We start from the raw sequence: 13,404 nt of genomic DNA on the forward strand, positions 1-13,404 counted from the left end.
TAAAATTGTGAATCACACTGTGTTGTAAACCTGCAACTTTTATTATTGTACATCAGCTGCACCTCAGTTTAAAAAATTAAATAAAATAAAATGGAGGGGCAAACACAGATAAAAAGTTGGGGTAACTTTTTAGTATTACAGATCCTGTATTCTTGGAAATAACCAATTATAGGTCATATAGTTGCCTGATTTTGCCCTTAAAAACGCTAGTATGTATGTGTATGCTCTCAGTTGCAGCCTACTGTATGTACTGTAGCCTGTCAAGCTCCTTGGAACATGGAATTTTCAAGGCAGGAATAGTGGAGAGGGTTGCCATTTAAATACTAGTGAAAGGGAAATTAATACACAATATATTCATTTTTCTCTGTGGCAGTTATCTTTTGAAAATTATACCAGAATGTAAGAATTTTTATCCTTCAAACACACAGAAAATGATCATTTTTGCATTTGAATTAAATTCATAAAAATTATTCGTTAAATGTTCATAGAAGGATAGCAATTATACAGTATTTCCGAATATTTAGCTTTTATGTTAACTGTACTAATCTGATTTATACACTGTTTTAGTATATTAAATGTTTATGGTTTACCTGCCTGAATTCTTTCCATAGTATGTGTTCTTATATTTTAAGTGAAAAGTTTTTCTTTAAGTCTCATGCAGATTCAGAAATGTGAGCTAGTCTTGATCCACACCTACCCTGTTGGTGAAGACAGCCTTGTATCTGATCGTACTAAGAAAGAGGTAAGTAGAGGTCATGGAAGAAGAGGTCATTGTTAGTTATTAATGATAAACACAAGGCTTAGCATAAGAATGATCAGATTGCCAACATTTTCTGCTAAGAAAATTTAGTTTTGAAATCTACCTGTATGGCAAAATACCTGGATTGGTGCTTTATGTTATAATTGTAGATTTTGAAAGTATTTTCTGTTTTGCTTGCCTCTTAATGTTTATTTCAAATAACTTCATTGTCAAACCACACATAATCTGTATTGTTTCTCAAATTTCAATTACTGTTTGTGTGTGTGAGTTGCTCAGTTGTGTCTGACTCTTTGTAACCCCATGGACTGTAGCCTGCCAGGCTCCTCCATCCATGGGAGTTTTCTAGGCAAGAATACTGGAGTAGGTTGCCATTTCCTTCTCCAGGGGATCTTCCTGACCCAGGGATTGAACCCAGGTCTCCCACATTGCAGTCAGACTCTTATCATCTGAGCCAAATTGCTTTAATGACTTCTTATTCTGGAAAACTTTCTTTTTTTTCCTCATTAGAAGAAAAATACACTCTTTAGTCAAAATATACTCCTATAGAAAAGAAATTAATTTTACCTGTCCAGAAGGGAAAAGACTAATTTCCAACCTTAGTTTTACTTTTCAAATAAATTGGCACAATTTTAAAGGAAAAGATGAGTCTGTTGATTATTAAATGGATTCACATAGCATAGACCATATCAGTGGTCTGTGTTTAGCAATACAGATATATGTGTTTATATAATGATATTAAATGTATATGTTCTTATTTCTGTTTTTTTTATTTAGCATTATTTATTATAAACATCTAAAGTATTAATGAATTTTTTTTATAACTTAAAAAAAATTTTTTTTATTACTATTATTTTTTAATTTTTTTTTTAGGTTATCTCTGTCATTGTATTTTAGGTGATTTCCAGTGTAAACCCATTTTTTTGTTAGCTTTTTTGTAACTCTTGATAACATGACAGTACTTTGACTTTATGATAAGTAAACAATTTACCTACGATACATATTACCCTGGAATGAATAAAATGTTACCTTGTTATAAGTGACTTTTGGCTGCCTTATTACATTTATTGGTGACAAAATATGACATTTGTAGTGATTTTCATTCTTTGTAATGAGCAGTGTTATCTGCAGAGGTTTGTCTTCTTCACAAAATTAATTATTCTACAGTATTTCTGTGGGTCACTTCAAATCAATTTTGCATATAGATAAATAGAAGTAAAACTTATAAATTAAAATATATATTTAAATCAAAGATTATTCTACTCTGAGTTTCAAGAGGACAGAGATTTTCCCTGTTCACTGCTGTATCCTCCAATAACTCACAATTTCTAGTAATCAATATAGTAAGTTCTCCTTACCTGTTGACTGAATGAATGAATAAATATGTATTACTAAGATAATGATTATGATTAACTTATGGATCTTTTGTTTCCTATCTCAAAAGTTTTAAAGTACTTAATTTTTATGGGTTGAAGTAAAATATTTAGCCCTAAGTTACAATGTATTAATGTTTTGTGTGTTATTTTTTTCATACTTCTCTATAGTTGTCCCCCGTTTTAACCAGTGAAGTTCATAGTGTTCGTGCAGGACGGCATCTTGCTACCAAATTAAATATTTTAGTACAGCAGCATTTCGACTTGGCTTCAACTACTATTACTAATATTCCAATGAAGGTAGGCAGTTCTTTTTCTTGTTATTTTGAAAACTGCTTTGCTTTTTAAATGTTTGCTTGATATGTATTATTTGTTTTAATGAACCTTAATTCTTTCTTCCCATATCATATTTTCTGTTTTGCTAGCCCACATTCAGTGTCTTTGACCAGGTTAGTAAATAATGAAAAGCAACATGAAAGGATCACAGAACAAAATGCACTATTTTTTTCCTAATTTGAACCTTCTGTATCAGCTTTTTTGTTTTTAATTTTGTTCTCATTATTTTCGTCAAAATATAATTTTCATCTGAAATGATTACTTTTTTCTGTGATTCTTTTCCTGACAGTTGTTATTAGATTTAACTCACTTCGTGTGTTCTAGTAGATCTGTTTCCTTTATTTTTGTTCTTCCATACACACTATAAAGGTGTTTATAACTGATAGGTCTAACTAGGGGAAAAAAGTTTATGATTTTAAACAAGTTTATTATTCTAGTTGAAAAACTACCATATGAGTCTTATGATTTTACTAAAGGATTTTCTTAGGAATCTATTACTAACTTTCATTTTCATTATGGGCTTACCTGATGACTCAGTGGTCAAGATTCTGCCTGCCAATGCAGGAGATGTGGGTTCAATCCCTGGGTCGGGAGGATCCCCCGGAGAAGGAAATGACAACCCACTCCAGTAGTCTTGCCTGGGACATACCACAGACAGAGGAGCCTGGAGCACTACAGTCCATGGGGTCACAAAAGAGTCAGACACAACTTAGTGACTAAATAACAGCAGCAACAGCGTTTTCATTATATTACTTAGTTGTCTTAAGACCAGTACGACGCCTGGCCTATAGAAAGCGTCACATGAATTTTTACTGAGTGGAGTTAAGTTTAATTGTATTGTTTATGTCTACAAACATAAAGTAGCCAGTATATCTAAACATTTAAATTCATTTCTTATAAGTCCAGTTGTATTTTTTTGCATATTATAAAAACAAATTTGCATGAGAAATGTAATATTTTCATTATTAATTCCTTCCTTATACCAGTGGGAGGCTCTTCAGTGGAAATCATAGCCTTAATAGATCAGTTTCGGTGAGGAAGCAATTAAGTAAAATAGCATAATAGATACACTTTATATAATTTCATGAGTTGTAAGCAAAATCCTCTGAGGATGATAGATACATTACTTTTAAAATCTGACCATATTTGTGTGTTACTGGTGTGACTCCTCAATCTCTGTCTCTTTCTTGTAAATAGATAATACTAAAGTTTCTATTTACTGTTTAGTGAAAACAAGTTGCTGAACTTGTTTATTAGTCTATATTTGCTATTTTATATAATTGGTGCTTGTTTAATTTACTATAGGAATTTAAAGATGCTATTTCCTCCTTTAAACAACTATTGTACAATTAGCAAACTATTTGAGTTATGTCATGTTTGCGTATAAAAAAGTATTGGCAGGACAATGCATTCAGAGTAAAAAAAAATCTGAATTTCTAGATTAGTCATCTACGTTAATTCTGACATAAAAACCATTACTTTATTGCTGAAATGTAGCCAGTAGTTTTTTTCATATAGTTTATATTGAATTGGAAAATTATTGCATCTTTAAATAGATTAATTACTGAGCACATTGTCCCATTATTATAGCTAATTACTGTTGAGTATATTTGATCTCACTTTAAGCAAAATGAATAATTAATTCATTTTTTAAAAATCAAAGCCAAGTTATTTTTAATTTTGCTTTAAGGAAGAACAACATGCTAACACATCTGCCAATTATGATGTGGAGCTGCTTCATCACAAAGATGCACATGTAGATTTCCTAAAAAGTGGTAAGTAAGAGACATTGGAAAGTATTATTTTATAAGATCTAACATAGGAAAACATACTAACAGCTTTGAGATGTTCTTGAGTAACTAATCTGATGACTTTAGTTCATCCCTTTGCAAACTTATCTGACAGTGTCACCCATTAATCGCCATGGAACCTAGTGTTCTATTGAGTATACTTTGGGAAAGATGAGGCTAATGGAACAAATACAGGTAAACCTTGTTTTATCATGCTTTGCTTTAGCAGATGTAGCTTTTTTTTTTTTTAACAAATTGCATGTTTGTTGAACAAATCTATTGTTGTCATTTTTTAATAGCACTTGCTCACTTCATGTCTCTGTGTCACATTTTGGTGATTCTCACAATATTTCAGACTTTTTCATCATCATTATATTTGTTACGGTCACCTGTGATCGATGGTCTTTGATGTTGCTGTTGTAGTTGTCTTGGGGTACCACAAACTGTACCCATATAAGACAGAGAACTTATCCATAAATGTTTCTGACTGCTCCACAAACTGGCTGTTCTCTGTCTCTTTCTTCTTGGGCCACCCTATTCCCTGAGACACAAAAATACTGATGTTATCAGATTAGATAATCTCCAGGTCCATCCGTGTTGCTGCAAATGGTGTTATTTCATGCTTTTTAATAGCTGAGTAATACTCCTTGGTATGTATGTATCATACCTTCTTTATCCATTCGTCTTCACTGGACATTTAGGTTCTTCTGTGTCTTGACTGTTGTAAACAGTGCTGCAGTGAAAATTGGGCTGCATGTATCTTTCTGAATTAGTTTTCTCTAGGTACATGCCCAAGAGTGGGCTTGCTGGATCATAAAGTAGCTCTATTTTTAGTTTTTTAAAGAACGTCAGTACTGTTCTCCATAATGGCTGTGTTAATTTACATTCTCATCAACAGTGTAAGAGGGTTCCTTTTTCTTGTCAACTTCACCAACATTTATTGTTCGCAGATTTTTTTTGATTATGGCCATTCTGATACCTCATTGCAGTTTTGATTTGCATTTCTCTAATAATTAACAATATTGAGCATCTTTTCATATGCCTCTTGGCCATGTGTATATCGTCTTTGAAGAAATGTCTCTTTAGGTCTTTTGCCCATTTTTTGATTGGATTGTTTTTTGATATTGAGCTGCATGAGCTGTTTGTAAATTTTGGAGACTAATCCCTTGTCCATCACATCATTTGCAAATATTTTCTCCCATTCTGTGGGTCATCACTTCATTTTGTTTATGATTTCCTTTGCTGTGAAAAAGCTTTTGAGTTTAATTATGTCCCATTTGTTTATTTTTGTTTTAATTTTCATTATCTGGACATCTCTCGCTTTAAATCAAAAACTCAAAATGATTAAGCTTAGTGAGGAAGGCATGTTGAAAGCCAAAATAGGCTGAAAGTGAGGCTTCTTGTGCCAAACAGTTAGCCAAGTTGTGAATGCAAAGGAAAAGTTCTTGAAGGAAATTAAAAGTGCTACTTCAGTGAACAGAGAAATAATAAGAAAGTGAAACAGCCTTATTGGTGGTGACATGCAGAAGGTTACAGTGGTCTAGATAGAAGATTAGCCACAATATTGCCAAAAGCCAAAACCTGATCCAGAGCAAGGCCTTCACTCTTCAATTCTGTGAAGGCTGAAAGAGATGAGGAAGATACAGAAGAAAAGTTTGAAGCTAGCAGAGGCTGGTTCATGAGATTTAAGCAAAGAAACTCTAAAACATACAAATGCACGGTGAAGCAGCAACTGCTGATGTGAAGCTGCAGCAAGTTATTCAGAAGATCAAGCTCAGTAATCACTGAAGTTGGTTGGCTATACTAAACAACAGATTTTCAGTGTAGATTAGACAGCCTTCTTTTGAAAGAAGATGCCATCTAGAACTCTCATGGCTAGAGAGAGGTCAGTGTCTGACTTCAAAGCTTCAGAGGAAAGGCAGACATTTTTATTAGGGTCTAATGCAGCTGGTGACTTTAAGTTTAAGGCAATGCTTATTTACCATTCTGAAAATCCTAGGGCCCTTAGGAATTATGCTAAATCTATTCCACCTGTGCTCTATCAGCGTAACAACAAAGCCCGGATAATAGCACATCAGTTGACATCATGGTTTACTGATTCTAAGTAACAACAGGGTCTTCTGGTTTTAAGCCCACTGTTGAAACCTACTGCTCAGACAAAAGGGTTTCTTTCAAAATGTTACTGCTCGTTGCACAGTACGTCTGATATCTCAAGAGCTCTGATGGAGACATCAGTGAGATTAATGTTTTCATGCCTACTAACACAACATCCATTCTGCAGCACATGGATGAAAGAGTAATTTTGACTTTCAAGCCTTGTGTTTAGCGACTCAGTCATGTCTGACTCTTTTCAACCCTATGGACTGAGACTTGTCTGTCCATGGGATTTTTCCAGGCAAGAATACTGGAGTGGGTTGCCATTTCCTCCTCCAGGGGATCTTTCTGACACAGGGATCAAACCCACATCTCCTTCCTGCCTCTCCTACACTGGCAGGTGAATTCTTTACCACTTGAGCCATATGGGAAGCCCTTCAGAAGCCTTACTATTTAAGAAATATATTTTGTAGAACTATAATTGCCTTTGATAGTGATTCCTCTGATTGAGCTCAGCTAAAAATACTGGATCATTGAAAAAGCAAGAGAGTTCCAGAAAAATGTCTATTTCTGCTTTATTGACTATGCTAAAGCCTTTGACTGTGTGGATCACAATAAACTGTGGACGATTCTTCAAGAGATGGGAATACCAGACCGTCTAACCTGTCTCTTGAGAAACCTATATGCATGTCAGGAAGCAACAGTTAGAACTGGACACAGAACAACAGACTGGTTCCAAATAGGAAAAGGAGTACGTCAAGGCTGTATATTGTCACCCTGCTTATTTAACTTCTATGCAGAGTACATCTGCATAGATGTTTCTCATGTTTCTTCATGAGAAACGCTGGGCTGGAAGAAGCACAAGCTGGAATCAAGATTGCCGGGAGAAATATCAATAACCTCAGATATGTAGATGACCCCACCCTTATGGCAGAAAGGGAAGAGGAACTCAAAAGCCTCTTGATGAAAGTGAAAGAGGAGAGTGACAAAGTTGGCTTAAAGCTCAACATTCAGAAAACTAAGATCATGGCATCTGGTCCCATCACTTCATGGGAAATAGATGGGGAAACAGTGGAAACAATGTCAAACTTTATTTTTTTGAGCTCCAAAATCACTGCAGATAGTGATTGCAGCCAGGAAATTAAAAGACATTTACTCCTTAGAAGGAAAGTCATGACCAACCTAGATAGCATATTCGAAAGCAGAGACATTACTTTGCCAACAAAGGTCCATCTAGTCAAGGCTATGGTTTTTCCAGTAGTCATGTATGGATGTGAGAGCTGGACTGTGAAGAAAGCTGAGCACCGAAGAATTGATGCTTTTGAACTGTGGTGTTGGAGAAGACTCTTGAGAGTCCCTTGGACTGCAAGGAGATCCAACCAGTCCATCCTAAAGATGATCAGTCCTGGGTGTTCATTGGAAGGACTGATGCTAAAGCTGAAACTCCAATACTTTGGCCACCTCATGTGAAGAGTTGACTCATTGGAAAAGACCCTGATGTTTGGAGGGATTGAGGGCAGGAGGAGAAGGGGACGACAGAGGATGAGATGGCTGGGTGGCATCACCGACTCGATGCACATGAGTTCGGGTAAACTCCGGGAGTTGGTGATGGACAGGGAGGCCTGGCATGCTGCAATTCATGGGGTTGCAAAGAGTCAGAGGACTGAGCGACTGAACTGAACTGAAAAATGTTGAAAACCTTCTGGAAAAGATTTACCATTCTAGATGTTGTTAACATTTATTGTTTGTGGGAAGAGGTCAAAACATCACCTTAACAGGAGTTTGGGAGAAGTTGATTTCAACCCTCTCAGATGACTTTGAGGAGTTTAAGACTTCAGTGTTGTCATTATTTTGACATCTGTTGACTAAACTCCATTCAGGCAAAAAGTGTTCACTTATATCTCATATATTTAACTTATAGACTCCTCATTTTATGTTTTTTCTAATAAATTTATTGGGATTCAGAACAATGAGTTATGTATTTTAGATTCCTGAAGGTTTAGTTATATAACTACATTATTTTATCATTTAATAGTGTCAGAGGGAAACAGTTGTAGATTCTTGAAATGTAAAAAATTTTGCTGTTGGTTTTTAGTGTAGTGAATAAAGTGATTTAAGTTATTAATAACAAATTTGGAGGAAAATAAAGTACCTATTTTAATAATAACTAATATCCAAACTCTGGTGTTTTTCTAATAGCCTTAGTAAAAAAGATGTTCTCCCAGACTTATTTTCTCTTATAAAGCTTAAACTCTTTCAGAAATCTTGGCACATGTTTGAAGTTTGTGATCTATTTAATAATGTTAATCAGTATTTCTCTAAATTATTTTTAAAGGTGATAACCATTTAAGTGGCAGCAGTAGAGAAGGCTCATTTAAAGAAACAATAACATTGAAATGGTGCACACCAAGGACAAATAACATTGGTAGGTACTTAAAAATAATTGAAAGTGAAAAGAATAAATCAAAAGGTTCTTTTTAAGTATTAGGTAGGGTTCATTTGTTTCTTTTTGAATTTTTGTTTTTCATTATTTTAGGGGCTCAAAGAACAAGTTTTTGTTTTTGCTAATTTTTCTCTTTTAATTGTAGAAATATTTCTTTATATTCTTTCAAATCAGTATTTTCTTCTATTTCAGAATTACACTATTGCACTGGCGCTTACCGAATTTCACCTGTAGATGTAAATAGCAGACCTTCCTCCTGCCTTACTAATTTTCTTCTAAATGGTAACTTTATTTGTTTTTACTGAGATCATTACAAGTGAATCATTAGAATATGTGAAAATGTGAATTTTGGAAAAGCTTAAATATAGTCTATAACCAGTTTATTTTCCAAAGCTGTTTGGCTTCGGTAGCTAAGTCACGTTCAACTCTTACAACCCCACGTACTGTAGCCTGCCAGGCTCCTCTGTCCATAGGATTCTCCAGGCAAGAATACTGGAGTGGGTCTCCATTTCCTTCTCCAGGGGATCTTCCCGACCTGGTCATCAAACCCAGGACTCCTGCATTGCAGGCAGATTCTTTACCAACTGAGCTACGAGGGAAGCCCAAAGCTGTTTTAAAATTGTATAAATACCCTTTAACAGTTTTTACTAATGTTTAAAAATAAGTTGACTTTATGTCTTTCAGACTGTTGTATCTAAGTAAATTTATTTAGTATATTTTTTGGTATTTTTATTTTAAAAAATTGACATTTAGAGTCTTAAGTTGATTTTTTTGGAAGATAGAATGATATAGATTATCATGGCCTATTGAATTTTAAATTATAAAATATAAATGAACTTATTTCTCTTTACTATTCCTTTATCATAAATAAATATTCTATTTTCAGTAATACGTGATGTGATTCTTAAGAGATATAACTTTAAAGCTGTGGTTTCTTCGAGTAAAAAAAAAAAAATTTTAGGCCAAATTATTGAATTCCATTTACTAAATCTAAATTCCATTGACTCTTTTGGTGATTCTTATAATAACTAGGTTTTGGAACCACCATAGTAAAGAGTTACTCTGCCTTTATCATAAAGTTAATTCAATTGTTCTATTAAACACAGTTTGATTATCAGATTAGGTAAAGTCCAGATTAAACAACATTTGGTCATGTAAAATAGAAAGTAGTAACAGTAACTGTGCTGATAGGGAGGTATTGTAGAAGTGAATTAAGACTTGCTTTCTCCCTAAAATGGTTTGTAGCTTTGATAATCTGAGGGTTGTATAAGAGTTGTCCCACTTTTGTCTTGATGTTTGGGAAGAAAATTTTTATATGAACTTGTAACTGAATGAAACCAAACATACCAGAGACCACTAAACTTATTCTGGAAAACTGTCGTACATACCTGTGTAAGCTTGGAGTAACCAAGAGAAGGCTAAGGCTAGCATTCAAATTTTTAGAACTTGACATGCAGAGAGACTGAATTAGCAATGCTAGTTAAAATATGAGGGGCAATAAGTAAAATGAAAAATCTAGATGTCAATCTTATGGGAAAAATTAAGAGCCACTTGAATTCCATCACTGATAAGAGTCATCTTGTTTTTAACAGGCCGTTCTGTTTTGTTGGAACAACCACGAAAATCAGGTTCCAAAGTCATTAGTCATATGCTTAGTAGCCATGGAGGAGAGATTTTTTTGCACGTCCTTAGTAGTTCTCGATCCATTCTAGAAGATCCACCTTCAATTAGTGAAGGATGTGGAGGAAGAGTTACCGACTACCGGATTACAGTAAGACACTAATATCTATAAATTTTGAGTCGATCATTCAGCGAACATGTAGAGGGCCTATTGCATGCTAAGACCTGTAGCAGAAAGAAGTTTAGAGAAGTTGATTTTTTATTACTTTTTTAATTAGATGAATTTCCTGCAGTACTTGCTCAAAAGAGCTATTTATTTATCACTATGTCATCTTCCCTGTGTACTCAGTGTATGCTGAGATGTATGTGGATAGCACTGACGTGATGGAATTAATAGGAAAGAATGGAAATTGATTTGAACAATACCTTAGGCTGAATTTTAATTTCTAGTAACTTAAGTGCCAAGCATAAACCTTTGATTTGGATTCTGCTACTTTGAAATAACACTGTCAATTTTTGTGTTATTGATAGGTACATACAGGGCAATTGGGTCTATTTTTGATAGAAACTGTATTGTTCTGATTTGAATTTTTCACTCCCTACCCATCTATTATATTGGATATTTCATGACTGTCTACTTTTTAAGGTGGTTATAACAATTAAATGTGAATGTGAACAATTAAATGTAAATTACCTATAATTCCATCATTAAAGATAAACACTGTTAACATTTTGATATTGTGTTAAGAAAATTTTTAAGTAGAATGGTATTTTAATGTGCTGAACTTAGTCTTTTATCTGCATATAATAGAAAAGAGATAAATTATAGATGTGAAGAAAAATCAGTGGTTTTAAAAAGTGGAAGGAACCATGAATGTATTTATGTTTGAGACTTTCTTCTCCATTGAGTAAAGGCTGGGTTTTATGTTCAAAAAGAAAAGAAAAAATTAGTGTGTGGAGGGTGGGCTGCTAGAGAAAATGCTTTGTTGTATATCACAGGACAGAAGACATCAGGGGAACAGACTGTTACATGTAATCCACACTGAAACACTAGAAAATAGTTTCTAATTTTATCTTATTTGGTTATCATTAGGATTTTGGTGAATTTATGAGGGAAAACAGATTAACTCCTTTTCTAGACCCCAGATATAAAATCGATGGAAGTCTTGAGATTCCTTTGGAACGAGCAAAAGATCAGTTAGAAAAGCACACCCGTTACTGGCCTATGATTATTTCACAAACCACCATTTTTAATATGCAAGCGGTAAGTGTGAAATAGTTTGTTTTTCTTTTGGATTAATGATATATCATTTATAAATAACATTTATCAAGCAAAGAATAAAATTATATGAGTTTGTTACAGTTAAACAATTACAGTTAAACAATAGAAAATGGAAATGATTAGCTCTCCATGGTGATGTTTAAAATCAATTCAAGTTCTGTCTAGATGCTTTGATACTCATTTTTCATGACAGATTTTCTTTTTCTCTCCTTTTTTTTTGAATCTGACAGGTAGTTCCATTAGCCAGTGTTATTGTGAAAGAGTCTTTGACAGAAGAAGATGTATTAAACTGTCAAAAAACAATATACAACTTAGTCGATATGGAAAGAAAAAACGATCCTCTGCCTATTTCCACAGTTGGTACAAGAGGAAAAGGCCCTAAAAGGTGGGTTTTTTTTCTTTCTTTCTCATATATCACACTTACTTGATGCTTGTTGTTTTTTTTTTCTTTTTTTTAGCTGACTTATTCCACATGTAAGTTATGTGTTTGGGAGTGTGTTTCTACACATACATAAGATTAAGGTGAAATGTAAAAAACACAATAATAGATGAATTAGACACATTATCAGTTAGAATTGTACCACTGGAAGAGAAAGGAAGCCCATGTTTAATTATCTCTTTTAACTTCATCATTAACAACTGAGACTTGGATATTATTTAAAGAGTATTTGTAAGGACATTATTTTTAAATCTTTACTTTAGAGATGAGCAGTACCGAATCATGTGGAATGAATTAGAAACCCTTGTCAGAGCCCATATCAACAATTCGGAGAAACATCAAAGAGTCTTGGAATGTCTAATGGCATGTAGAAGCAAACCCCCAGAAGAAGAAGAACGAAAGAAACGAGGAAGAAAGAGGGAGGACAAAGAGGACAAGTCAGAGAAAGCAGTGAAAGATTATGAACAGGAGAAATCCTGGCAAGATTCCGAGAGGTGATTTGTTGATATTAACATAGTCCGTGGTGCCTTCTGTCATACGACACTCTACATGTAACACATTTGAACATTCAGACCTTATTTATTAGTAATGCATTTAATGTGTTTATTGTACTTTATAGCTGTTATTTTATTATTCTTCAAATCTGGAAGGTCTTTCTTGGGCTTAAAGAGGTTTTGTTGTTTTGGTTTGGTTTTTTTGCTATTTAACAGCAAAGGTAGTGTTTAATTTTTCCTAATTAACTTCTGAAAATCATAATACATGATTTTTGTTATCAGCAATTGCTTTTATGTGTTATGCATATCAAAGGCATAGTTTTATTTATTTAGTGAATATTTTTTAAATGCCTATCATATGCCAGACATTTGGCATAAGATCCCTACCCTGGAAGGATGAACAGTATTTTGTAGAGGTTGACCAAGTAAGTGAGCAATTTATAGCAAAGTGTGAAAGACACTGCTATAAAAATAGGCATAGGAAAAACACTTGAAAGCATAGAAGATCATAGTCCCATCCTGGAAACCTTCCTCATTAGTACATTCTTTTTCCTCAGAAAGGTGTCAGGGTAAATTTGAAAAAAACAAAAAATAATAAACGTCTATAAATAAAAAAAATCATGACGTAGTAGTTGGATTCATCTTTTGTCTCCTTGCCAGAAATCAGGAAAGAGCCAGGTAACTATCGTAATGGCAATAGTTAAAAGCAGAACCTACATGGAAAGTTTCAGACATGTACAGCAGTAGAGCAGTCAGTCATCGATTATCTGCTTTCA

The 13,404-nt window shown here is 34.0% G+C and overlaps 1 protein-coding gene across 4 annotated transcripts in view; it reads left to right on the plus strand.

Moving 5' to 3' along the window:
* Window positions 1-13,404, plus strand: part of INTS13 (integrator complex subunit 13) — a 31,415-nt gene that overhangs the window by 13,001 nt on the left and 5,010 nt on the right. For 2 of the 4 annotated variants that reach the window (XM_086401649.1, XM_086401647.1), the window contains exons 6-14: window positions 652-742; window positions 2,302-2,430; window positions 4,157-4,241; window positions 8,686-8,775; window positions 8,986-9,075; window positions 10,386-10,564; window positions 11,507-11,677; window positions 11,926-12,080; window positions 12,398-12,628. In XM_086401649.1, coding sequence (XP_086257775.1) covers window positions 652-742; window positions 2,302-2,430; window positions 4,157-4,241; window positions 8,686-8,775; window positions 8,986-9,075; window positions 10,386-10,564; window positions 11,507-11,677; window positions 11,926-12,080; window positions 12,398-12,628 — 1,221 coding nt within the window. Of the gene's footprint in view, window positions 1-651; window positions 743-2,301; window positions 2,431-4,156; window positions 4,242-8,685; window positions 8,776-8,967; window positions 9,076-10,385; window positions 10,565-11,506; window positions 11,678-11,925; window positions 12,081-12,397; window positions 12,629-13,404 lie in introns of all 4 variants that reach the window. The other 2 variants (XM_086401646.1, XM_086401645.1) reach the window with 1 other exon arrangement.

Source organism: Bos grunniens, chromosome 5 (genome assembly GCF_055505025.1).
Source record: "Bos grunniens cultivar Pamir isolate PY7600 chromosome 5, Bosgru_T2T1.0, whole genome shotgun sequence".
NCBI lineage: Eukaryota > Metazoa > Chordata > Mammalia > Artiodactyla > Bovidae > Bos > Bos grunniens.